We start from the raw sequence: 27,615 nt of genomic DNA on the forward strand, positions 1-27,615 counted from the left end.
TGTTGGGGGTTGGAGGTGGATGTGAGCTCGGGCTGTGGTCCAGGTCGATATTTCTTTCCTCCATTATGGATTTAGGTAATTAATTCTGTCAACAATTATAGATTTGGAGAAACTGGAAGTGATTGTATAAATGGGAAGGGAGCTGGGGAGTGTGGGTTTTTACAAACAAAGCAAAAAATGGTGCCTAGGTTAACACAAAATCTTCGTGCTGCTACTTCCCTGCATGCAGTAAAGGGAGGCACGAAGGTATCAATACAAAGCACACAAAGTGTTAGCTTCTGGAAACTGTGCCTACAACCTGGGGACTAGGCTTCTGAAAGCAATCTTGTGGTCAACCATTAAAACTTTATCCCTAATGACGGGATTTGATCCTGCTGTCTGTGCATCAGCACTGTTAACAGGGGGAAGTAAAATCTAAAAAGAAGAATTCAAAGGAAGTAAGAAGACTTCTTTTGGCAGTCGCTGGGCAACAGCTGATTCAAAGCAGGGGCACAGTGGATGGGATGAATATCAACAAACTTCACGTACTGCACCTGAGCTAAACACTCAAGGCAGTCCTCTTTCTCATCCCTGGGGAAGAACAGACACCTTTAGGATGTGTTTGTCCGACCTATTTTACAGCTTATTTCAGGATGAGATGGGGTATGGCCTAGGCAAGCTGCACTGGCTGGTCTCTATTGATCAGGGAGAAACAGGGGTGACCAGTTCAGAAATAGGTGTCTGCAGCTGTGTGAATCCCATTCTGCTTGTGATTCACAGGCTGTGAAAGTAAAAGGGTTTTTATTTAAAAGTCTGTCTGTCTTTCTTTCTTTCGTTCTCTCTCTCTCTCTCTCCATGTTGCCTTAAAAAATGGTCATTTGTACTTCTGGAAAAGTAAAGCTAAGTGGCATTTTGCAAAGTCAGAGGCTTCTAAAATGTGGCCTGCAGAGCAATTTTACAAGGCTCCAGGAAGTTCCTGCACAGCCATAATTAAGCGTGGGAAGTATATTTGGGTTGTATGTCATGACTGCAGATGGTCACATGTTAATTTTTTTTCAGAGCAAAATTGGGTTCAGCAAGCTTTTATGAAAATCTGTGGTAAAACCAAAAATGTCATCGTCTCGGGTCTGGAACCGGTCTGTAGTCACTTCAGCAGCACCACTCCCAGCTTGGTAAACCTCAGTAAAGGGGCAGCTCTGCTTCCTCTGGCAATGCTCAGCTCCCGAAGCATAACGTAACGCCACGTGGCCCTGCAGTCAGCCCAGACCTGGAGAAACAAGCATGGCGTGGGGTTAATCAGCATGGAAGGACGTCGGTGGCTTTGCTGGTCTGTGTAGCCAAGTGTCTCTGCGTCACGTTTCCCCGTGTACCTTGCAACATTGCTGCTTTGTGGCTGCCCTGGTGGTGCTGCTGTGGGTGTGTGCTGGGAAGATGAAGGCTCTTGATACACCCAGCTTCTTGGTGGGCAGCTGGGAAGAGAAACCATCCCTGCAATACGGGCTATTAAACTAAATGCCTTTGCAGGTCTGCAGAGAGAATGAGGGTAACGGTGAGCAACAGCTACCGAGACTGTTTCAAGTGAAATGATGTCTGAGCCAATGCAAGCGGTTCGTTTTTAGTACATTATAGAGGAATGAAATTGTTTACCAGTTTCTGATAAGCTGGAGCATGAATAGGTGCACGTATCTTGTTAACCAGCCTTGTGTGATGTGCAAGTCAATCTCTCGGTGGTTTTTGATAGGTCCTCTGTTTGTCTCTCTGCTCTTGGGCTTTTTGGCACCAAAATCTCAGAAATGTTTTGAGTATGAAAGCTTTCTCCACCAGATAGAAAACTGATGTTAGCTTCTTCAATTCCAATCTGTTTTAAGCTCTGATCTTTAAGACCTTCATTAGATGACACAGGGATTTGAGGTCGAGCACTGTCAGACTTTCACGATGATTTCCATCTGAAGGGTCTTGCATAGTGAAGTGTCTTGATGTTTTATTTAAAATTTTAGTTAGGCTCTTGACTCATGGAAAAATAAATAAAAATGAAGGGCTTGCTACGAGTGCCGCAGTGAAAAAATTATGGAACTGCTTTTTCAAATGAACTGCGTGACATTTATCCGTGAGAAATATCCATTAAGTAGGTGTATAAAGTTACTGCTCCAGTTTGACACAGTAGGCAATATTTCTCTGAGTATTGTACATGTAGATGATTTACCTCTACCTCTGCTTTAAGTTCACCTTTAAAGTAATAAAACATACGTGGACAAAGTCTTCCCATAATCCTGCTTTCCCATAGCTCCGTGCTGTGCTGTTTAAAAGGCAGCACTGCACTGAAATAAGTATTTTTATTTGTTCTGCCCATGGAGGGTGGGGAGAAATCAGTTTCTGGTGCTGCTGCAGGAGGGTGGCTGGCTGTGCTTGGGCAGAGACCAGCAGTGCAAGTGGCAGGGCTGGGGCCCACAAGTGCCCAGTAAGCAGAGGGCAGGGGAAGCAAACTGCTGGAAGCCTGCCTCAGAGGAGTGGGAAGTTAAAAAGCCTCAGTGAAACCGCCACCAAGAATGCATACAGGCGTTTGTTTATTGCAGCTTGGTCTGTGTATTTCTTGTGTTAGCTAAAGAGTTTGCCCTGTGTGCCTGGTGGCAGTTCATCTGTGCAGCAGTGTGTGGCTGTGAGCAAACCCAGAAAGCCCAAGCCCACAGAGGATGAATACCAAAAAAATCTGTGTCCTTGGTTAGGCAGGGTGCGAGCAGTCGTGTTCCTGGGGTTGCCAGCTGTGAGTCTGGGGGTGACCTGGATGAAAGCTGCTCCTTTCACCTTGCCCAAGCTTGCTGTGTGGCTCTTGGAAAGTGTGCTTGGGAAGTACAGCCAAACACATACCAGTTATTTATTTATTTATATTAAATGAGATAACCATTTATTTATTTATTTATTTTTATTAAATGAGATTTAAGGCAGGTTGCTGTAGCACTAATATTTATTGGTATGTCTGTATGCCTGCTGATGTACAAACAAGTTTGTTTGCCCTGCGTTTTACCAGAATTATTTTGTGGACGTGCATTCTGCGCATGGGATTCCTGTTAAGGGCTGCAATGAATATTCAATTACTCCTCAAACCCTCGAGGCAGTACATCAGCTTCACTCACACTAAGCAATCTGTGCCGTGCTATATGTGCCACGTACAGGCTTCAGTTTCGTAATTCTCACAGGGCTAGGATTTTGTTCCATGCATTTACATTTTTCGTTTTCAAAGTCAGAATGTTTTACGAAGGGTCAAAAATATTTTTAGTGAAGTATTTTTAATTTGTTCTCATGTTATTGGTTTGTAATCCCCCACCCCAACCCGCCCCAAGATTCAGCAGATGTTTAAAACATTTTCTGAGTACATGTGCTTTTCAAGGTTTTTCTGAAAATCAAATCATGTTTACCAGGCACTGAGTCCTTGCAAATTGAGGTTGTGTTTTCCTCTACTTTAAACCTCCCATTCTGGCAGATGTCTTGGAATTCTAGGACAAGAGATTTTCAGTGTTTTCTCTATGAAAGCAGATAAGATAACTGTGGTGCATAGTTAGAATTCACTCTGAGAGATGCAAAGTAAGTTTCAGACCTCTGTGGGAGGAAGGTCCGTGGACCACGATTTTTTGGTAGAACTTAGTAAATTTAGTAAGTAATTAAATCCAGTAATGCAGACAATGCTTTATCAAAAAGTGGTGGATTTTGTAAGGAAAGCCGTACTTGTCTTTTTTTTTTTAACTTGAGGGTGGCATATGTTGCATGTAAAGAAAATGTCATGTTGGCTTGATCTTACTATGGAAAAGGTTCTTGATCTTAAAATCACAGCTTTAGAAAGATCATTTTCACTCATTGATAGATGTGCTTAACGTCCAAGTTTTGCTTTCATCTTGGCCAGAAAAAATAAATGTATTTGTTTCATGTATTTTTTTTCCACCTGTATTGCAATATAAATTCTGTGTTTCCTTACTTGATTTTTTCCACTTATTTTTTCTGTCATTTACTTTAAGACACCTGAAGGATCATTTTTAACGATGAAAAGTAAGGCAATGGCAGTGGTAGGGCTACTTATTAGGGCTCTTCTTGTGTTCTGTGCTTTCAATCTGTAGTTAGCAAGCTGCAGAACGAGAGGTGCCCAGTGTGTGGGGACCTGGGTGTAACCTTTGAGAAGGTCGGCTGGTGACATGGTGCTCCTTCCTCTGCTTCTCACTGCTGACTTCCAGATTCAGAAGCCATTGAAGCTTGGTTAACTTCGTGAAAATTTTAGATTTCTATGCTGAAAATTTCCATTCATATCAGCCCATGACCAGAAACAGAGAGAAAGGAAAACAGAAGGCATGAAGAATTGAAGAACAAAGGAGCATGAATCAGAAAAGCAGAAAGAAGCTAGTGGCAAGGAATGCTTATCTCCCTGAGGACAAATAAAAATACATAACTGTTTCCTTGATGTTGCTTTGCCATATAAACAATTAGTCTAGGAGCCATGTAGATGATGTATGACTATGAAAGAAAGTGAGTCAGTTTCTTTTGCCCTCCCTCTGCCCCTTTTGTGCTCTTTGCAGAACCATCTTTAGAATCTGAGACCTGGTCTGTGCCAAAAACAGAGAGAAAAAAATAAATAAAAGAAACCAAACCCTTAAAAGAAATGAAAAGGAAGGATAATCCCACATGATTACACTTTTGTTATTTCTCAAGTGTTAATCACAAAATGAAAAATGGTATTGTGTGTAATCGTAGATTTGTGTAAGTGCATGATGACATTTTGAATTACCTTTCCTGAAACACAAACTGTGGATGTCTCAGACGCAGCAGACATTCAGTGAATTGCAAAGCTTTAAAAATGACAGTCCTGGGGTTTTGATGGATTCTCTGTCTCCTGAAGTCTTGAAATTAAAGTCAATATTTTTCTGTATTTCCAACAGAAGTTAAAGACTAAATGCAGACATTATTGCACAGAGTACCTGGGCTTATATAGGTGTTTGACAAGATGATCACAGGGTGTCTTCAGGATTTGAGTTGTGAGGCTTGTTCGGAGACTTGCCGTGGTGCTGCCGTGTGTGTGGTGAACCATTCTTTGCATACTTGGCCTTGTGCTTTTCTCATTTAACATTCTTCCTTATTTATTTTCTTTCTTGTTGTTGTTGTTGTTGTTGTTGCTGCAGTTTCTTCAGCTGCACTCCCTTCCCATGATTACTCTGTCCTCTCCAGCCAGTTTTTGTGGTTTTCTCATCCTGTTCCCCTTCTCTACCTGTGTAGCTTTAATCCCCTTTCTTCCCACAAGACAGCCAACTCCCACCCATGCCCCAGCTTGTTTGTAGGTGGAGAGTTAGTAGTTTTGTTGTTGGTGTTTTATTCTTTTAAGGAGAAAAGGGAGAAAATTCACATTATTTTTGCGTTTGTGTTTTGCTTCGATTCCTCCTTCGTGCAGCCCGTGGCTGTGAAGCAGCACCTGGCTCCTTCACCGTGGCACGGCCTGGTCCCAGCCTCCTGTCAGACTGACTGGAGACCGAGCTGTTGTCCCAAAAACCAGGCTGCCAAACATCCTGCATCGATGTTTTACACGTTCTTGGCCCATCAACAGTGACTGATCTGGCTTGGCTCAGCTAAAAAATGGACATCTTGAGCCCTTTCTTCCCAGAGTATTTCTCCTCCTTACAGTACTCAGTGGCCAACTGCTGGCATAGCTGTAGCAGTGACAGTGCCTGGAATGGTGTTTTGCAAGTGTGGCTCCACTTATCTGGTGGGAAAGCAGCTTATAATATCTCTGGCTGTGCTGAGGGCTTTGTACTCTTCTGTCATGACTGCTTATTGTTGAACCATCAATGCATAAGAGCTAGTTTACCTTACAGATAATGCAATTTTTTTTTCAAACAGGAAAATAGGTTAAAAATGTAAAGCGCCACACAAATGCTAAGTATTGTTACAAAACGCAAAAATGATGATGATACAAAATTCTGTGAGAAAAGCCATGCAGGAATGCCTGTAGACCCAGGTTTTTATTCCTTTGCTTTTACAGAAAAAGACCCAAAATGCTTATGCAATATTAATTCAGGATATACAGCAAATTGGCGTTTGGAAGCATTCAATTTTCTTCATAATTGTTCTCCATTCACTTGGCAGATTATCAGTAATTTCAGGGAATTAGAGATGCTCCTTTCAGAAGTTTCTAGTGAACTCTTTAGAATTGTCAAACAATGACAAACCTGCCACTTAGGCAGCAATTTTCCCTCTCACTGTCCTCGCACTAATGTTATATTGCTGTTTGGAAAGGCTAGACAAGCAAACTGCCGTGTAGTAAATCAGGAGAAATTTTTTTCAGCCTCATGCTGCTGAGTGAATTTTGATCCAAGAGTTTTTTTTTCATGTGTTTTGTTCATGCAAAAGCTTTTATCCTCCCATGTGGGTTTGGGAAGGTTGTTTTTTCTTGGTAGCAAAGATTTGCAAAAGTGTATTTTGCTAAAGGACTTAATACTACATTTTTGTAGATTAAGCTTTCATTTCTTTAGTAATCTCCAGATGAGTCCCACAGGCTAGTAATTTGAAGTGCATGATGTCCAGGTCTTCTGTTTCCATCTGCTGTAAAATGAAAAGGAGATTGTTTGACGTGGTTGTCAGTGGGAGAAGGGAGTGGGATTCAGAGACCCGGTGGGGTATGTTAGGTCCCCAGCTGCGGGATTTGGAAGTGCTGGGCAGCATCTCTCTGCCTCACATTAGCGGGACGAGGGGACTGATTTCTCAGTGCTGCCCCTGTGCCAGCTGCGAGTGGCGGCTGATGACATCTGTGTGTGGGATTAGGTTCAGGTTAGGGTAAGGGTTTTGGCTCCCATTCCTCTCACTTTAACTGCTTCCAGGTCTGCTGTGGTGCTGCTGCTGTGGGGTGCAAAGCTCACAGAGCTGTCTAATTGCTTTTCTCTCCACCAGTGTGGAAACAACAGAAACGGCGAGCCTTGATCAGTGCATCTAGTCCAGTAGTTGTTTTGTTTCAGAACATGTGAGGCAGTTTGCTTTTGACAAAGGGTTTTGTTAATCTCAGAAAAATGCAAAGATACCTGTTTGCTTTGTCTTAGTCTGCCCTTCAATAGAAGTACCATAGTAATCACGCAAAAAGTACAATGATGCTTAGATTCCAAGAGCTTAGAAATGATGAAAACTGGACCTGCATCTGAGAGCCTTTCCTCTGTGAGCAGCCATGCCAGCTGTTGGCTTTTTCCTGTTGAGACAGAGCCCCTCTCCTAGAAATCCTGTTACGGGGAGGCAGGGACAACCCTCCGTTATACATGTGATTTCCCATATGTGCTTAGTCCTGGCTCCCCTTTTTAATTTTTTTGAAAAAGTCTGCATTTTGTACATGTGTTGCGTGACCCATGGATTTGTTTTCTCTGCTCCTAAATTTGAACTTTGAGTCTAAGACAAAGGGTGTTGGACATACTTTGGAAGTATTTTCAAATGTTTTAAAAATAAACAAATCCAAGTCCATGTGAGACACAAACTCGAACTATGTTATGAATTAATAACTTTTTAAGTAGCTTTACAAATTCCAGAGAAGAAACACAAGGCAATGAACTTAATTCTCAAAAAAACTATTTAGTTTCAAAAAACATGTGACAAATATTTTTAGTTTAAGTGAGTAGGCTTCATATTCAGTTAAAGATCCCAACTAAATGCAGTGGGTAGCTGTATAAATGCAGATTTACTTTTATTCTGTAGTGGACTTAAAAAAAAAAAAAAACAAAAAAAAAAAACAAAAAACATCTGCATGAGTGGTTATAGGGTTCTTTGTTTTAAATAGCCTTTTTTATTTGTAGTGATGAGCAAGTGTCATAGATACTGTTTTAAATTATACATATTTTGACATCTGATATGGACTATTAAATACACTAGCTCTCATATTTGTTAAAATGCCTACCTCTGCCCTCAGAGATTACATAAATATTAAGTAACTAAACAATAATCTATTTCTCTGCTCTCATGTGGTTTACATGAAATTCAATATAGCTACTTTTATTAAACAGTAAAATATGTTTTAGTCAGAAGCTCCACGTGTAATGTAAAAATACTGGAGTTTGGCAAAATATATGTGAACAGTTTCTTACAGTGACTTTCAGATTTTGATCTAAGTGCTCCAAAAAACTTTCCTGCTAGAAGCAGACAGACTCCTTGATGCACGCTGCAGAGAAGCTGATGATCTGTGAGCCTGTAGATGTTCTTCTCTCGGTCATCTGTGCATCTTCCCCTGGTGTATGCTGTGGGAGTCCAGGTGCTGTGTACAAACCTCATAAGGATACATGGACTGAAAAATCAATATGCTAGGGAGGTTGTAGCATCAGAAAGCTTTCTAAATTCTAATGTAAGGAAAAAAAAAAGATACTGAGAATTGTTCCGTAGAATCCATCATTCTCAGGTGAGTTAAAAAAAATAACTGCATCAGTACAGGAGATGGCTCTTTTCTCCTGTGGCTTTCTTTTTGTGGTTATACAAGATAACCATCTTCCTTTAAGGAGTGGAAAATAACTGAATTGCATTTCACAGAGCCTTTGTGGAGAACTTAAAAAGAGAAAAAATAAAAGTGAGTTTTACTTTTGGTTGTACCAGCAGCATCTTACAGGTGTGCTGCTACATGCTGGGTAGGGGAATCCTGCCTGGTCACCACGGTGCTCTTGCAGCATTCCTTCACCTACTGACCGTGACATCTGTGAGCAGGGTGCTCTCCTGCAGAAAGGTATCTCCTCCCTTGCCTCTCTGCATGGGGGCAGTTGGATGGATAGCGAGCCTTCCATGTTCCTGTTTCACTTGTGGATACGTTTTCTTGTAGACTGAGGTTGTTCGCTATGATGCTGTGGGGTGCCTGCCATGCAGGGAGGTGGGTGCCCAGCCATGTGCCAGCTGCCCTGACCAAACCTTGCAAGGACTAAAGGCCCTAACAGGCCAGGGATCTTTTTCTTCCTTCCTTTCTCTTATTTCCCTAGAGCTGTTGAACTTTTGTCAGCTTTGTTGCCAGACAACGGACAGGCATTATGCTGTATTTCTGCAGGGATGCCTTGGAGAGAGAGGTACCTGTAGGAGGAACATGAGGCACTTAACTGGGTGCAGGTGGCAGATGTGTTGTAACAACATTTTTCTTCTGCTCTGTGGAAAATGCAATGAGTTGGAGTGGCTTTGCAGGCTACTTTTGTCCAGCAAGCTACTTGCAGTGTGTTTTCTGGGTATCCTGTCCTGGACTATTGATTTTTCCTTCAATCTCTTGGGATTCCTCTTGTTCGAGCATAGGCCTCCAATTATTCATACTGGTGGAAGAGGACGAAGTCACATACAGTGACTGTCCCCTCCTTTTCTCATCTCAATGTATCAATGCATTTTGGGTTGCAGAACAATAAATACCTCATTAATCACCTTTGAAGAATGAAAAATTCTTAATAGTATAAAATGAGTAATACTTGTAATCATTTTTTAAGTAATAATTGTAAAATAAAATATGCCTGCCTTATGTCCCCTTTCTTTGTGGAGATAATCCCGAACTGTAGTAGCACATTATAGGATGATACAAGGAGCGAGGCTTGTGGTGTGGAGACAGCTTGGAAAAGTTAGCTGCTGGGAGTCTGACAAATTCTGGCATGATGTACATACCACAGTATTTCAGTAAATATCTTCTGTTAGTTCTGGCTAAAGCTGTACCTCCAGTAAGAAAGCCGATCTTCATCTCTGGGCAAGAACCAATCACAAATGGTGACGGAAATTGGCAACGGTAAGCCTGAAAAGTCATTGATCCAAAAATTCACAAACCGTCTTTCATGTAGCGAGATTTCTTTTTGAACTCAGCTGAGCTTCTTCTTATTTGCTTATTCTTAGTTTTGAACTTTTAGGAATAATTTTGACTCTCTTCAGCCTTAGCAACGTAACATAAAAAAAGAAGCGAGAGCTGCGTAATTAGGCATGCAGCGTAACCACGGGCTTCCAGGGCTGTAAAAGGGAGGAGGGGGAAACGTTGCTGAAGCTTCTCCAAGGAGTGGTGGGTTTTGTACATTTCCAGAAGAGACCAATTCAGGCTCCCAGTAGTTGTGATGTGTTTGGTGAAGTACATATAAATACAGGTAGGGATCTTCAACTTGAAGCAGCAGCTAGGTCTCCTACCACTCATTAAGCTTGGTTTGAAGAAAGAAGGGGATACGGTTTATTAGTATAATCTGCTTCTAGTAGGGCAGAAGAATTAAAGATGTCTGTTGGTCCGTCACCCCTTGGAGAGCAGCATATGTTCTGTTTTATTGTCCCATTGTGGGCATTATCTAAACAATTTAACTAAGAACTTCCAATGTAGTCTAAATTGCCTTACTCTCTATTTGGCTACTGGGAACCCCAGAGGTTTTTGCAGAAAGTGATCTTTAACCTTGAGAGCTAATGAGAAGATTTCAGCGCCTTGTAGCGCTGGAGCATCTTATTCCCCACTCAGGTAATTGGAAAGAGCTTGTTCTGATGCCAGTAGGTTTGTGTTGTCCCCTGTTGCCTCTGACCTACTCAGGCCATCCTCTGACCTAGTAGCAGGTCAGGGACAGCATCGCATCTCTTTGCTGGCTGCCCTCCCATGTTGTGGGCACGGCAGCCCCACTGCTGCACATCCCCTGCTGATGAGGAGGATTGGTGGCATTTCATCTCGTTGGTTTAAACACGCAAATACTTGATTCGTCTTTGGGGATTCAGCGTGATACTTGTAGCAGAATGATGGAAAATAATGGTCTTACCTTGAGATCTTCATGCCCTGTGCTTTGCCTCTGAGCTGTGTTAGTCCCCATGTGCAGAAGAACCTTCTGCTAAAAATTATTTGTCTGAGCGTGTGGGGTGACAGGACGTGGTCTTTTCCTAGCTCTTTTGCTCCTCTTGGTCACCAGCAGCAGAAATGAGGTTGGTGAAATATTAACTCAGAGGGATTTGATAACACTTTAAATGAGAGCGTGTTTCTTGAGTTTCAACATGTTTCTAATAATCGCAGTAAATATTTCTGTCACGGAAACAAGAACAAGTGCCATTAAAATTACAGAAGCTGTTAGTCATTTTTAATAGTTATTCTGGACCGTGTACACCCTATCTTGTTATAGAAGTTAGTTGTATTTTTTTTTGGCCATGTGAGAAACTCATGAATGTGCAGTACAATATATTCCTTCCCACACCTTCTTTTTTCTTTATACTCTATGCATGCAGATATGAAAATGTATGTACAGATCGTTTCTGACAAAAAAAAAACTTTTAAATTATTGTGGTAAAGTTTGTTTGTTTGTTTGTTTGCCATAACTATCGTACTTCAATTAGAAATCTGTCTAAATCATTTCCATAATGAAGCTATGTGGATTTTGGGCAACACAGGTTGAGCTTCACCTCCAGGTGCTGATACCCCAAACCTGTTGCCTTCTGCTGCCTCACAGTGGCCTGTGAGCTGGATGTAAGTGTTCATCCTCATGTCTTAAATAATCTTAACTGTGTTTTTGACAATTCTTACACTTCTCTGGAGTGGAGCAAGGCCGGAGCTGGCTGTGCTCACCCTAGACTATTTATATTTAATTCCATTTATTATTATTATCATTATTATTATTATTATTATTACCAATCCAGAAGGGTTTTTGACTTTTTACCCTAACCCCTGCAGAAATACTGTAGATTTTCATTCCTTGCTGTGTGCAGTGCTGTTTGCCCTGGGCAGGGTTAGTGGGTAGGGTTTCCTCTGCCAGATGTGTGGGTCAGGGCAGGAGCCTCAGCAGTGCTGCTGATGGGCAGTGATGATGCTCCTCAGCCCTTGGGGCCGTGCAGACCTTTATGGTTTTACAGCTGACTTTACAGAAAAGTCAGCTAGCTCCATAGATCAGGAGCAAGGATGCTGCATGAGGTTCTGATGGAGAGTAGGGTAGGGGAGAGATTCCTGTTCCAGCTTTGTAAGGATTTGTGTAACAAGAAGTCCCCTGCTAATTACACACACACACACGCTGAATTGCAATTAAGCATATCTAACTCTGGTACCTGGACACGATCCACATATGAATTTCCACCTCACACAGAAGGTGATGTATGAGGCTGTGTCAGCAACAGATGTTGAAAGTTTGATTCAAGAGAAAGTCAGAAGTGGATATGGACAAGAGAAGCTGACAGGTAGTTTTGAACCCTTAACATCTTGCATGGCAGAGCAGCGGCACTTTCTGCCTACCCCTTTCACTCCTCACATAAAGGCACAGTGGTGGCCTGGGGACCAGATGGAGGAGGCGATGGCACAGGGGTGACCACAGCAGGTTTTTTTTTGAAACTAACTAATGAAAGAACCATGATGTGTAGTATACACATTATTATCATTATTGGTTCTTCCTAATTAAGTTCTTCAAGTTACAATATAAATCCTGTTGTTGCATCTCTATTTTTTCCTTCTGTCCAGGAAAAAATTGCAAACTTCCTCCTCTAAGTGAGCCTTTCCAAGCCTACCACAAGCAATACACAGTTTTCCCATCATTTTATTATGTGATGGGAAATTTTACCACTCAGTTTAAGGGTATTTTTCACAGTTGTGGCAAGAATAATACCTGCCAACCTTCTTGGCTTTATCAACTCAAACTAGCTAGGAATTTGCTCCCGTCTCTGCACACCCTTGTCTGCACTACAAAATGAGTTTTGAATGAAGATGCAAAACCACAGTACCTTCAACAGAAAATAACTATAACTAAAAATCAATCAGAATCTTATTGTGTAGGTTTGTTCAGTGATGTAAGCAGAAATGCGTCAGCAGAAGTAAAGTTGACTACAGTACTTCTACTCTCACACCAGTGCTTGAAGAAGTAATGAATAGAATATTATTTGGCAATGATTTGTAACATCTTGGGGGCTGCAAGTGCATTTTCCTTGATCTGCAGCAATGGTGTGAAAATAGGTGAAAAGGTAATCCAGAACGATTTAAAGAAATCCACAATGAATGTACCCAAAAAACTGAGACTGCAGCTCATTAAAACATACTAAAATGTAATTTTTGACAGAGATGAGTAGAACATTTGTAAGATCTGACATTTTTGTCTTTTCTTTTGGCATGCAAAGACATTTGCATTTTAGAAAAAAGCCCAGAGAAAGGAGATGGAAAGAGTGTACATAATTAAATTTTAATTTCAGTTTTAAAGATCTTTCCCTAATTAGCTTTAAAAGTCAGTGTCTAAGTAAATTGAGTTTCAAGGTGCAATCATCTTTTTCCTCCCTGGATCTTAGTATTCAAAAGTAAGAAGAAAGAATAGTAGAGAAAGAAAGAAGACTGTTATTTTACAGGCCTTTCAAGATAAGGATTTAACATTACCTCATTATTAAAATATATGTGGCAGGTTGATGTTTTCTTGTTTTTAAATTTGATAGTCATTGAGCAGGCATGGTAGGGAAAACTGAAAACTTAGGTTCTACTAGAAGACAATGAAAATGATATTAAGTAGGTAAGGATTTTTGTCTCTTCTGCTGTATGATAAGACTTTTTTGATGGAGTGGTTGCTTTCTTTTTAATGTCATCCATTCTTCCAGAGATGATGACATTTCTACATTAGTATGGGTGTTTTCTGAACAGGTTACGACCAGAATAATATTTACAAAAATGAACGCCAACAGAGAATTAAGAGAAGGCAGAGGTGAAGTTATGTATTCTTTAGCACCGAGCAATGGTTATGACCATGGGAAATGTTATAATTGTATGTGACACATGAAAGGAAAGATAGGTTTTTTAGTGAAAGGGAGATAACTCAAAACAGAAGGATCAGCCTGGGGAAATAATAATAATACAAATTGAGAAGAAAATATATATAAATTTTTTAAGATTTTGACCAAATAGTATTCTCTTTGGGAAATGCTGTAAATTCTTTTACAGAATCATATGATAGTTATATAAAAGTGGACTGGATTATGTAGGAGAGAAAAACATTGCTCTGTGCCATGAAGAGACAGTTGGGGTTGTACATGCTTTTCCTTTGCTGTCATGTCTGAAAATGTTTCTGTAAAGGTCTATAACTGATAATGCGTGGCCACGTAGTGCTACCATTTAGCAGTCCTCTCTGTACTGCGTGCCAGAGTTTACTCTTTAGGAAAGATGGCATAGTAGTACAGGGTGCAGATCTTTATCTTCTGGAACTGCTTTATTTTTATTATATTTTTTTTCTTTTTTAATTCTAGATGCCTACTGTTGATTTTCACTGCATTGTTAATCTTGAAGTGCTGATTTAGATTCATTGCTGTTAGGGTTTAATGCAGTTTGTAGCAAAGTTCACAATCAGTTATTTTTTTTGTTCTCTGACTCGTTTTCTTCTACGTGAAGAGAAAAAGCATTGAAAACCTTTGTAGCTGTCCCGTTTGCAACAGCCTCAACGTTCTGTGGCAGTTATCATCATCTTGTCTCTAGAGGCTTGCAGGAATGAAAGTTGATCAGATTTGGGGGATTTGAGGTTTTGAAGGTCATAGGAGATGTTTTTCTCTCGCTGTGTCTGGCTGAGTAGAACAACGAGCTGGACTGGACCTACTGAAATTTGAACCACTGCTGTAGGAACTGTGCTGGTGTGTGAAACTCAAGGCTAATCTAACTATTTTTAACAGGTATTTCAGTTAAATATTGATGAAGTCTTAGCTTGTAGTTTTAAATACTGAAGGCTTAAAGAAGCAGTCCTGCTGTCCTCAGCCCCAGGATGGACCCGAACTCATCCTTCTTCTTGAAGGCCAATGAGGATTTGGGTGGTAGGATGAACCAGATAGGTGACACAAGCAGTAAAACTGTTAAATCTCTTTCTCCTGTCCCCTGACCAGTTTTTTGATGCTGAGGTAGGATCTCCGCATCTGAGGTATGATCTCTCTTACGTGTTCAACACCACTCAATGTACCTACAATGTACATACAGGCTCACTTCAAGAAACTTTGTCAAACTTGAGAAACATTCTTGTTGAAACCTACTCCTTCCCACAGAGGTTTTTTTTGGTTTTACTGAATCATCATTTTTCTAGAGAAAGCTCTTCAGTGTGTGTGGGGAAGAAAAAAAGATAAACTAAAAAGTCCTGTTCGTGTCTACTCCTCAGTCTTGGGCCTGATTGCCTGTTTGAGGCAGCCAAAAATCACCTTATGCCCATTTTTCATGTCTTAAAATTCACTGCATGCCAAACTGCAAGCTGTCAGTGATACCAAGGAGCTGAAACATCAGCTGAAATCTTCACAGTGAAAAATTGTCCGTGCTACGCATCTTTTTCTAGTCATACCCTCCTAAGCTGCTGTCTGAGAGGAAATTGATATGGGAACATATATATATGCTCCACTCTGAAAGGCCAGCAGCCCTGGTGTGGCATGGTTGCCGTTCAGAACAAGGCAGTCAGCTTTATGGATGAAATCTGCCAGATCCTCTCATGCTTTTGCTCGTGAGCACGTTTGAAAATCAGAAAAGGTGATGACCCTTTTAAAATAAAAATGGAATTGCTGGCAGGAAGGAAAGGTACAACTCAGTGTTCTTAGCATTTAAAGATGGTTATAAAATGTATATTGGCTGTTTTTATAATTTATAGTGAAACTGCTGTTGCTTTTAATAAAATGAGACTTCCAGTCAGAGTTTCATGATTATGAATGTGGGCATTTTGTTACCCAGCTTGGATTTATCCTACAAATAACCATTTTCTAACATAACTGTGGGCATATACATAACTTAATGGGATTCTCTGTCACACATAATTCTTTCTCAACTTCTAGGGGTTGGACTTGTTGCTGAATACTTAAAGTCCTTGAATAAAGCTCAAGAACTGAGTTAGTGATGACTTTCATGATTTTTAATTTAATTTTTTCCTTAATTCTTAGACTTTTAAAACTTCCTGTAATTCATTATTAGATTTACCATTTCAAGTGCTTATTTAAAAGGCACCTTAGCTGCTGAAGCAAATCAATATTTACAGTGCATTAGTGCCACAGAGAATTTGAAGCCTTGTGATTAGAGTTCATTGCTGTTTTATCCAGTCTTCAAAGAAACTCCAGACTTCAAACGCTATCAGCCATCATCCTGAAATCAGTGACATTGCATTGGTCCCATGCGTACTTCATCTTGTGGTTTAATTATTAAGTTTCTTTCCTTTGATTTTCCTTTTAATATTTCAAAGTATATCGTCTTCAAATCTATAAATTTAAGGAAACCTGAAGATTGTAACCACCAATATATCAGTAGTAAAATCTGTTCAATATATTCTTTTTTGTTATTGTTCTAATGGACGGTATGGAAACTGAGCTAGAGCAGAGTCTCTCAGAATAGAACTGAAGAGAGGAGTACAGGAGATGGTATTTATCAATTGTGGTTAACACAGCATGAATAAAATGTAATCCCTAGATCAATACCTGGCGAAGTATTGTCCACTGCCAAGGACCATGCCCTAGAGCTTCATGTACTTGTCCCATTCCAGTGATAAAAAAAAATAAAAATAAAAATTACCATCCCCAAATTTCTAATTTAACTTGGAAATGCATAGATCTAGCACACCCAAATGATTATCTTTTATAATTCATTTTCTTGTGAAGTTTGGCTAGTAATGCAAGTTGCATTTCCTTATACATGGAGCCATTTTCATAAGGAGTGACTAGAGTTGATCAAGTTGTATCTTTGAATTGACAGAACACCATTTTTTTTCGGAGATTTGGAGAAATGTTCAATAAATGTCTGAAAGTACCTCAGTAGCTAACCTTAATGAAATGAGATGGGTCATATTAAAGGTGGCACAGCAGCAAATAATTTTTTTAGAGAAACATCTCGCATTGATGTTTTCTCTGGAAAATTAATATTTGGAAATTCTGTTGCATAATTAACTTTCTGTGTTGTGAAAAGTCTCTGACACTTAGCATGGTTCAAACTGTGATGTTTTAGCTACAAAGAAAAAGGCAATGCAGTGATAATTGCTCTCTCCTCTCCAGAAGTGCTGACTTGAGTTCCATTTTCTTCCCTTTATTTCTTTGTTGGCAATTCAGCTTCTCCTCTTATAGAAGTTCACTGAACTGAACTTTTGTTTTGTCAAGTAATTTGAAGAAAGAGTGTAAAAATACAAGAACATTTTGCTACCGCCATGCTTATATATAGATGTATGAGCATAAGGAGCAAGTGAACTCATGTTTGAAAATGATAATTCCCTGTTGTATGTAGGGTGGGTAGCTAAGGCAAACAGGATAATATGCATGCGCTGCTGCTTGGAACAAATATAGATTGGTATTTCTCTTAAGTGGCACCACTCATGCTACAGACCCACTTTCTTGACCAGGCTAATCCAATAAATGAGAGTGTCCGTTCGGAGCGAAGGCAGCAGCACAGACACTGCTGTTAATGGGTCACTTCATTATGCTTTGCGGTGCTGTTGCCTGTGACCACAGCTGTGGCACCTTTGTTATATGGATCTCCGGTGATTTGCTAGTGTACTTTTATTATGTTTACCATCTAGTGGGAAATGAGGGGCTTTGCTTTCAGCTGCTTCATGAAACTTGAAGTAGTTGAAGACAAGGCAATCAAAGAAAAACCCTCTGTTATGCGTTTTGTGAGTATATACTGAGTAATCACATTCTAACTAGAGTTGACTCAGACCATAAATACTTTTCTGCATAATTAACATGATCTTTCCTGAAATATTCTTTTAATTATTTCTTGTTCCATTATACTCTCGTATATACATATTTATAAAAGAAAAAAAAAATCTTTGCTGGAAATTAACTCTTGTGAATGTCTTTGTTATGAAAATGGAAAAAAAAAAAAAGAATTTTCAAAGGGAAGAGAAATAGTACAGTGTTAGTGGGAAAAACATTAATTAATTCTCTGTTATTCTCATTTACCAGATTGGACATGAAATAGAATGACTGTTTTCATGTTTTGTTGTGTACCACTTGTGCATATCTCAGCAGCACAAGTCCTGGTTGTTCCAAAAAGCTCCTTGCACATGTACTTTCTCTGTGTGGCAAGACCTGCTAGCTATATTTCTCAGTGTCTTTATAATGCCATAGGAAATAAGATTTTGTATTTTAATGTTGTTCTGTGTAGCTTTAACATAATGACATTGTAAAGCTTAAGAGCAGTCAGTTATCCAACTGCTGTCATTGTATTTTCTGGCTGATATTGTGACACGTGAACCTTCAGCTTCTTCAGGAACTGCTTGATCATGGCATTAAAAAATAGTCCTGGTATCATTCTCAGATGTTGGCCAGTGTGCCTTCCCCAGTGACTCTGCTTGCTTACGTGCCATAGTTTTCACCTTTTCCTTTTTCACTTTGCATTCAAGGTTCTCAGTGCAGCAGTAAAGAGAAATAAGACTGATAAATCACATCACCTCCATTCTGGTGTTGAGTGGGAGAGTGGTAAGAGGTCGCAAATGCAGGCAATGAAACTTCTGTTTGGGCATGAAGACTGTAGATGTGTGGATATTTGCTGTAGGATAATAAATGAAATTGGAAAAATTAAGTTGTATTTCAAGTGAAACAAACTTTAATGTGCCATCAAAGTTTCCAGACCTGATTTGACCTCCACATATATTAAAAAACCCTATCTCTTCCCAATCAGTCTACCTGCCTGATGCACCATTTATTACTAATGAAATATTTTTCTCCTGTCAATCATGCCAGCTGGCAAGCTAAGGGAATCAAGGTAAATCAACACAGACCTTCCAGACACAGTCAGGGAAAGGAATAATGCAGAACAGAAACCAGTCACTCCCAGAAGTTCTAAGAAAGGCACGGAGAGTGTATTGCCCGAGCAGAAGAGCTTTCCCTGCAGAGGCTGCTGTGCCACCCCTTGCAAGCATGCTCTGGCTGGCAGTGCCCACACTGGGAAGTGTGGCCCTAGTCCACTCCTTGTTTTGGCATCAGGCTCTTTGGACCTTTGGCTACTCACCCTTTAAAACAGCTTTAAGTCGCCTTAGTTGGTTGCTCAAGCTTATTCTGTTTTTTTGTTTTAAATTTACACAACAACCAACAGATGGTAGCGATACCATGTTTGTACTTATAAAGCCAAAGAGCTGTACAAGGTTAAAAGAATTATGTTTGGCCCTTGTTTTCTTCTCATGTGGTCAAGTAGCAAGGCTGTGGTTTTAAAGGAAACAGACCTTGTCCTTGAGGAACTATGCTGAGGTCAATAACCGGTTACCCTGCGAAACCACATTTGGTCAAAACCACCCATCCAGGGCTTGAAAAAATATTTTTTCCTATGTGAAAAACATTTTAAATCTAGTCAGAGTTTATTTACTGTCTCTTTTGTTTTTCAGATATGCCTCTTCATGTACGGCGGAGTAGTGACCCTGCACTGATTGGCCTCTCAACATCTGTAAGTGATACAAATTTTTCTTCAGAAGAACCTTCACGAAAAAACCCTACAAGGTGGTCCACAACAGCAGGCTTCCTCAAGCAGAACACCCCTGGTGTACCCACTACTCATGAAAGAAAGGTATATTTCTTTTCACCTCTTCATTCAATAAATGAGAAATGTGCATGCATCTTCACTTCTTTTGTCCTTCTCTTGTGTACTCCAGGCTTAAACCTTTGTTTTCAGGCCTTGTCCAACAAACCACATTATCAGCAGAACGCTGTGCCAGTCACATGTGTACCTACTTCTTAGCAAGTCCTCAGTGGCACCCACAGCAGGTGTTACAAATGTTTGATTTTGCCATTAAGTGCCATTGAAGCTCTGATTACTCATTACTCTGTTAAGCAGGGCCTAAATACTGTCACATATTTTCTTTGAATGCAAATAGGCGGTTTATATAATGACTTCTATCTCTGCAGAAGTCCTAATGTCAGTGAATAATCTGCATGCCTACAGCCATTCTGGCTCTGTCTTTCTGACATAGCAATGCTAGTTTTCATTTTCTGAGGCACTAGTCAAGTAATACAAAGCAAAAATTGCAAATGCTGTATTATTTGCTTTCATTTTTTCTTTCATTTTTTCAATATGATTTCAGTTATCTCTACCTGAATTGCTTTACTAGCTGGAGAAGTCAGTAGGAAGCACTCTCCTCAGTGCATTATTGGAAAAAAAAAAAAAAAAAAAAAAGAAGATGTAAGAAAGATTCCCTTTTGTGTAGCTCCCTACATTGCCCAATATTGTGATGGTAACATAAAAACAAACTGAAAAGGATTTTTTTTTCCAACAGAAAGTTGCCCTATAGCAAGTTGCACTTTCAGTTGCCATGCTGAATGCACAGCATAAGATCCTGTCAGAAAACAGGCAGCTTATTACAGTTCTTTTTTTTTCCTTTATTGTTATTAATTCTGTGTAGTATAAACACAAGCTAAGAAGATGCAGCTAGAACTCCCAAATCCCAAAGAAAGAAATCTTTACATGCTGCTAATGAAGTCACCTATCTCCCATGGGATTTTAGTTACTTCAAAAATATCAATAAAGACACAGGACTCATAGGCATTAAGGTCTGCATTCTTACAGAGTTTTCAGTTTAATCTGGTACCTTTGGGTCTCTGCTTGATCAGGATTTCAGGTAGGTGAAGGTATATATTCTGTCACTTGTGCTGGTGCAGTATAGAAGTGTGTGTTGTTTTGAAAAGTATTTTACAGTATTCTGATTTGGAGAAGAAAAGTGATAATCTAATCCCTTTGAAGTGTTAACATTTTGATTTAATTTTTCTGAAATCATAATGAGGCTGTACTTCATTACTCCACAAGCATGAATGTAGAAGGCCATACATAAATAGCATAGTCAGATTTCTTTAGAGTGTGTGAAGTTCGCAGAAATTGGAGAGAATTGAACAGCAGTTGATCTTTCACACTAGTCTTCTTGCATCATTAGTTGTTCATCATGTATTTGCACTTGATTTTCATAAAAATATTTGCTGTCTACTGGAGCATGGTGACTGAAATGGAAAGGAATTCATATGATCTCATGTAGTGATGGGAAGGTAGGCACAAGAGAACATTAAATCAAGAAGATGGTTTAGAGCTAATGTAGGTTAGCTAGTGCTACAGATATTGTTAATTTCCTTTACTCTTTTTTAATTTTATTTTATACACTGTATACATTAATCCTTCAAATAGAGCAGATCACTGAGTAGACTATTTTTAATAGATAAGATGCAGTAAACAACTGCAATTGAATAATAATTGCTTGTGCAACATACGTTGTGAATTAATACTGAGTTAATTTGTGCTAGATTGTTTATTTCTGTTGTCAGCATCTTGATTCTGTCATGTGAGTCAAGATTCCATAGTGAATCCTATTGCTCATAGGAATTGATATTAATAATTCTCCTTTCTTGCTCAAATATGAGCAACAATTTAATTTGTGTTATCATTCTAAAAGGTGCTTTTTTGAAGTTCTCTATCACTTACCAAAGTACTGACACTGAATTTTTGTGAATGTGTTCATGTTATTTGAACTACAGCAACTCCTCACTGTTATTGTTTTCTTCAGCTACTCAGATAACAAGAAGAGATGGCTGTGCTTTGTTCCAGACTATTTCATTGATTATAGATGACACAGACATTTCAAGCAAAGCAATGAGAACAATCTTAATTTTCTGCTCTGTGCATTGGACTTAAGCACCCATATATCTTTTGTGGGCGGTTGGCACTACGTAATGTTTTCACTGCAGTTCCCTCTCTTGACAGCACAAGAACATATGTTCTTGGGCTGAAATTTGCAGCACAGTTGTAGATTAGCAACTTTACCCCAGCAATATCTGTATGTCTCTTGCAGAAACAAGAAAAGGGTTTCTGGGAGAGTTGCCAAAAGCTTCATCCACCTACTGACTCTAAGAAGTGACATTACTTTCAGCCCGTCACCTCCAAAGAGAAATAATTGACAGGTAGAAACCCTGTCCAATTTTTAGAGGAATTAGCAAAGGGAGGCTGCATGTATCTGGCAGAAGGGATTTATTTCTCAGGGGCGAGTGAGAGAAGACTCCTTATTGGTGTTTATTTCATTTTGGGTAAGAACAATTTGGAATGGCAGGAAAATGGGCAGATGCTCAAGATTAGATGAAATGAAAGGGGTGGGATTGCTGCCATGCACTGAAGGCTGTGAAGAGCCAGGACATATGCCAGTAGTTCTGGGCAAATGAAAAGGGAAAAGGGCACCTGGAAAGAGGAAAAATGTGGGAGGTTTGAAGGATACCATTGAAAAATTTGTAGTGCCTTTAGGTATTAGGGTGGAACTGAGCTCTCATTTGTTTTTCATATCACTTCACTATAAAGAAATGTTTATTGTCATGATGTCCCAGTACTCTGTGTTTCCTTAGAACTGGAATCTCAACCTTTCCTGTTTTCTGTTGCTCACCTGTATTTACGTCTTGTAAGAGCAACTTGAAACCAGATGTTGATGTTCTCTGTCCCAAAGTACTTACGTATTTGAAGAATTATCATTATTATTGATTATTTAAAAGTTACTGTACTGTTGGTCACTGTGCTCAGCTAGGTAGTTTCCTGACCTCTTTCTTCTGTGTCCTTGTCCTGAGCGGTCTCAACAAAACGATTAGGGCTCCTTGTCTGTGCAAGATATTCGCAAAATTGGCTCATAATTATCAACCACTTTCTTAGGTAAATTCACTTCTCAAGATTCTTTTAAAACTAAATACTAAAATCACTCTCAAATACATTTTTGTGTGTGAGACATATCCATATTCCATAATGATTCAAGGCTTGACTTAATCACGTCTCTTGCTTCCTTGAGCCATTCTAATGAAACAAGAAATCTCTTAGTAAAAATATCTTCGCAGAGGCCTGCAGTAATACCTGATTTGCAAGCTGTAATTTTGTTTGAATTGTATTGAACTGTACAGTTGAACAGATTGTATGCAGCTGAAGTGTACCACGTGTGATTCCTACCATCACAGTCAAATGTTTTTTGATATTGCTGTTTTCTGAATAATCATTAATTTGGATCACAGTCTTAATAATGCAGTACCAAAGACTATTGGCTTAACGAGCTGCACGTAAAATGTGTGAGCTGCACTAACGAAAATTGGGTTTCCTTTCCCTTAGATGTTTGTGTTAGTGTACAAGAAAGACATATAAATGCAGCAGCCAGATAAATTGCATATGAATACAAATCAGTTATCTGCTTGGATCCTGCTTCTCTGAAATAGGCAAGGCTTATCTAGTTAACCTGCCTTGCTTAGTACAGGGGTATATCATGGCTACCTGGCTCATGAAAATTTTCACTCTGTGACTTTTCAGAGTTTGATTCATATATTGTTGCATCAGAGATAACAGCACTCATGTAGCATAAAGAGGTGAAAATGTGCACTACGAAAGAGAACTCAAGAGAGAGCAATGAGAAAGAAAAATGATTGTGCCTGGGCTTCTGTGCCTCTCTCGCTCCTGGATTCACCCACCTGGAGCAAAGCAAATGGCACGCAACATGCTCTGCAGGGTGGATCATCATCAGCAAACACATAGCTGAGTATACTCGTCACATCATTTTTTTTCCCTTTTTGCCTTTACCATTTAGTCAGCAGCCTTTTTTTTTTTTTTTTTTTGAATAGGCTTCCCATGAACGTATGATGAGTTTGAGAACAGCCATGCCTTGTAGGAATAACTGTTTTAGGATGTGCTTTCTTCCTGCTTGGAAGCCTTATCTTTTTGGGGCTCTGTAAACTGCAGAGGAAGAATCTGTTGCCATATGAGAGTGATCTAAGTCTCATACAGTGTCAAATCCCTTACCTGTAAAACATTGTGTCTCTCACCGTCTCTTCTTGTAGGTATTTTTACTGTTCCTATTGGATTGAGACAGATAATATTCACATTGTTGGAATGCATTTTTTCATTTATGTGAAAGATGCAATGCTTTCTAATTTCCTATTCTAATAGGGTATAAGCATTTCTGTATTAAAGTATGTCTAGATAGGAGAAAAGCATACATGGATTACAGGAGATGTATATACCATACAAAAATGGCATGTCCAATGGTGTGCCATCAGATTCAAAATGAAAACTAGTTTCACTTAGCTTTGAGTCTTTTTAAAGCTGTCTTAGTGAAGTTTGCTCTAACACTGTCACCAAAGACATGGTATTTCAATAGATTTGAACTGTAACTCAGAGGATTGAACTGTGACTCAGAGCTCTATATTAAAAGAGCATGTATGAGTTTCATTTTATAGCCAGGGAGTCTGAATCACAGAGTGGGCATCATTCTGGGAACAAGCTCATTTCTTTTTGGTCGGGTTTTGTCATTTCAGTTGTGATTGCATATAGTGTAAGAGGAAAGGAAAATGAGAGCCATTTACAAATGCTGATATTAAGTATTTTAATGCAAAAAAAAAAAAATGTTGCTATGGGAGTGAGATGGATGGGTATTTAAACAACAAAAGTTATATGCACCAGTTTTCTTTCTTAGTGATAGAAAATCATTGCTAGCAGCTTGTCACATGATGATGAAATAGTTTAGAGGAAACGTATGCAGACAGTGCAATATAAAATAAACATAGTATGTGTTATTTTTGTCCTGGGTAATATGTAAAATTCCCAGCTTTCATAGAACCACGGAACAGCTGAGGTTGGAAGGTACCTCTGGAGATCTTCTTGTCCAACCACTCTGCTCAAAGGAGCATCAACCAGAGCAGCTTGCTCAGGTTTGTGTCCAGTTGGGTTTTGAGTATACTTGTCTCCAAGGTTGCAGCCTGCACCGCTTCTCTGGGCAAGCTTTTCCAGCATTCAATCACTCCTGCATAATGACTTGTACTTCAGTACGTGCCTGTTGCCTCTTGTTACCGCTGAGAAGAGTCTGGCTTTCCATACAGAGCAGCTAGTGATATTTTAGTACAATAAAAATTAAAATCTCTATGGAAAAACTCAGCATTCCAAAATGTGAAAACAAACACAGTATTTCTCACCATCAGCAGCATGTTGAAAATGGGAGATAAAAAATGAAGAATCTTTGCCTGGTGCACAGAGAGATAACAGACAGCGTGTATCACTTGATGCTGTGCTCTGCTCTTTGCCGAGTACTGTGTACACAGGCGGGATTCAGCTATTTGGATCCAAAAGTCAGTCATGACCAGACTTGTTAAGAAGCAGGGGAAAAGCCAACAATAAAAGCAGCCAATCCAAAGTAAGTTACAATTTTCTCCATCTCTTGTTCTTTTACCTTTTTTTCACTGGGAGATCGCCACTTGTGGAAACCCATCTATCAAATTTCCCCTCTGTCCCCCAAACGAGATGGATTATTGGCACAGGGTGCTACAGAGGTCTGAGAACTGGTGGTTTTTTTGCACATCCAGTCTGAAGTTGAGCAAGTGTGTTGATTGCTCTCAATCTCTGCTCTTCATCAGTGAGGCAGGAAGAATATGTCTTTCTCTCAGAGTGCTGTGCTGCCCCATCCCTCTGTCTGTGTGACAGGTGAGCAATGTCTGGCCTGTAGGTGAGAGGACAAGGTGCTGCATCATGAGCTGGGACTGCCAAGGAGGGTCTGCCAAGGAGGAGCAAGTGCTTTCTGGTGATGGAGGCGTAGTGGAACGTGCAGGGGATATTTGTCTTTACACTTCGGTGGTGCTGGAGTACAGCATCTCTTGGAGAGGTGGTGAAAGGCACGGATCTTGCAAGTACATGGTATGGGGAAATTTAAGTTGTAATGAATGGCTGACTTTTCCTCCGCCATTCAGCGAAGTGTACATGTACTTGTAAATCCCATGTTTAAATGTTCACCTCTTTTTTTTTTTTTAATTTTGTTACTATCTCTCTGTCTGGGTTTGAGACCAAAAATGCACAGGCATGAAAGAGTAACCTGATAAAAAATTGAATAATTTAAGGAAAGAAAAAAAAAAAAAAGAAAATGAGACTGGATGTTCAGGTGTAGTGATTTTGTTAAGATTAGAAAAGCACATAGGTTTTCATTGGCAGTGGTTGGATCTGGGTTTTGACCTGTTGTCATCTATTTGATCATAACCCAGAGCAGTGTATTTACACTGCATTTGCAGTATACACTTGTGTTTCAAGAGTGTCTGCCGATGCATATTCATATATTTGTCCGTCTGCCTTGTTTCCGTGTTACCAAGGCTGAGCATTGGTGCAGAGCAGGCCTGGATTTTGGCTGGACGAGCAGGCAGGCAGTCGCACGTGCAGTACGAGCCACGCAGCAGCAGTCTGGGCTTTCCTGCAGTGTCCTGATGTGAGTCTGGGTGGTGTCAGCAGTGATTATTCCAGCCTTTTTTTTTTCTTTTTTTTTTTTTTTTCTGCATTTGTTGTATTTTTAAATGAATTTATGTCATTTTGTAATGAATACTAGTCATACAAGAAAAAAAAAAAGATTTCTCAGACTGAAATTCACTGTCCATAGAACCAATATATACATGTACAAAGGGGCAGTGTGATTCGGACGGAGATGGTGAACTTACCTTTAAAACCAGGAAAGGCTGGGCTTAGTTCTGGGCTAAACCTTCTGGGCTTAGTTCTGGCTTGACTGAATTTGGGCCGAAACAGGTGCTGCTTGTCCTGTCTTGGTAAAGCCCTTGGGAAGGAGTCTGGCCAAGGTCTGAAATGAATTTGCAAATCGGCTGAGCCAACTGCTTCCTTCACAGCTGTCCAGGGAGCCCCACTGAGTCCCGTTTATATTGTTAAATGCAGAACATGGGGCTGATTTTGGTAAGGGCTGGGTAGGCCGGAGGGGACACTGGTGGTGGCGTGGTGAGGGCACAGCCGCTGCCTTTGGGCCTTGCTGCTGCCTGGGGCTCTGCCCGTAAGGCACTGTCCTTCCTTGAGGTAAGGAGGAAAGAAAAATTAAGTTTCATTAGCCTGAGGAGACAGAATGGTTCTCTTATCCCCCTCAACCAATTTTTGTTGTTTTCAGGCATGCAGACACAATTTTCTCAACATAAAAACAGCAGGTTGAAGATATTCTCAAATGCTTATTTTAGAGGTATGACCACCTGAAAGCATTTACCTACACTTAAAAGGATAATGCAGGTGCTTTATAAGATATTCTTCATTTTGAGATCTAAATATAAGATTCTTGTGAAGTTTCCTGTACCTTGCTGCTTCCTGTCTCCCTTAACTCTCCAAATGTATTTTATATTTATAAAATCCTGTTTGTTAAATCCTATATTCAGAGCATACTTTTGAAATTACTTAATTGCCAGCTTTTTTCCTTTCCTGGAATTTAATTTCTTGGCTCTCCCAAGGATTGAAATGAAGGGATGTTAACATTAAGATAAATAAACAGCTTTACAAATGCTGTTTCACTAAATCCAAATTGACATAAAGCATTGGGTACAAAATCAAATATCAGTGAAAATGACAGGACTGTGCATAATTCCATTATAGCACATAAATAACTGTATAGATTCATAAATAGCTGGATATAAACAACTATTTAGAATCCTTTAAAGCAGCACAGCAAAATGAGGTGGGAATTGACTGAGTCAAGAACATTTCAAAAGAGGTCTGATTTTACAGATATTGTTGTACAGGCCAGTTGGAATTGCAACTTGGGAGGGAACTGTAAATCAGCTCTTTTTTAAAAAAAAAAAAAATATTTTATTTTTATTTTTATTTTGGACAAAATTTTACTAGCTTTAAAAGAAGTCTAAAAGACCTAAGTGATTTATTTTTCTTAAAGAACACTTTCTAGATGTTCTACAGTTGGTCTAAAAAAATAATTCACCGGTGTGAGAAAAAAATGGAAGGGGAAACCGCTTAGAAAGTATTATGTGTACAGGAATCAG

At 39.6% G+C, this 27,615-nt stretch overlaps 1 protein-coding gene across 24 annotated transcripts in view; it reads left to right on the top strand.

The window, feature by feature from the left end:
• PARD3 (par-3 family cell polarity regulator) overlaps positions 1 to 27,615 on the top strand; it is a 444,438-nt gene that overhangs the window by 156,546 nt on the left and 260,277 nt on the right. For all 24 annotated transcript variants that reach the window (XM_068673555.1, XM_068673556.1, XM_068673553.1 and 21 more), the window contains exon 4: positions 19,215 to 19,393. In XM_068673555.1, coding sequence (XP_068529656.1) covers positions 19,215 to 19,393 — 179 coding nt within the window. The remainder of the gene's footprint in view (positions 1 to 19,214; positions 19,394 to 27,615) is intronic.

The sequence above is a fragment of the Anas acuta genome, chromosome 2 (assembly GCF_963932015.1).
Source record: "Anas acuta chromosome 2, bAnaAcu1.1, whole genome shotgun sequence".
Classification (NCBI taxonomy): domain Eukaryota; kingdom Metazoa; phylum Chordata; class Aves; order Anseriformes; family Anatidae; genus Anas; species Anas acuta.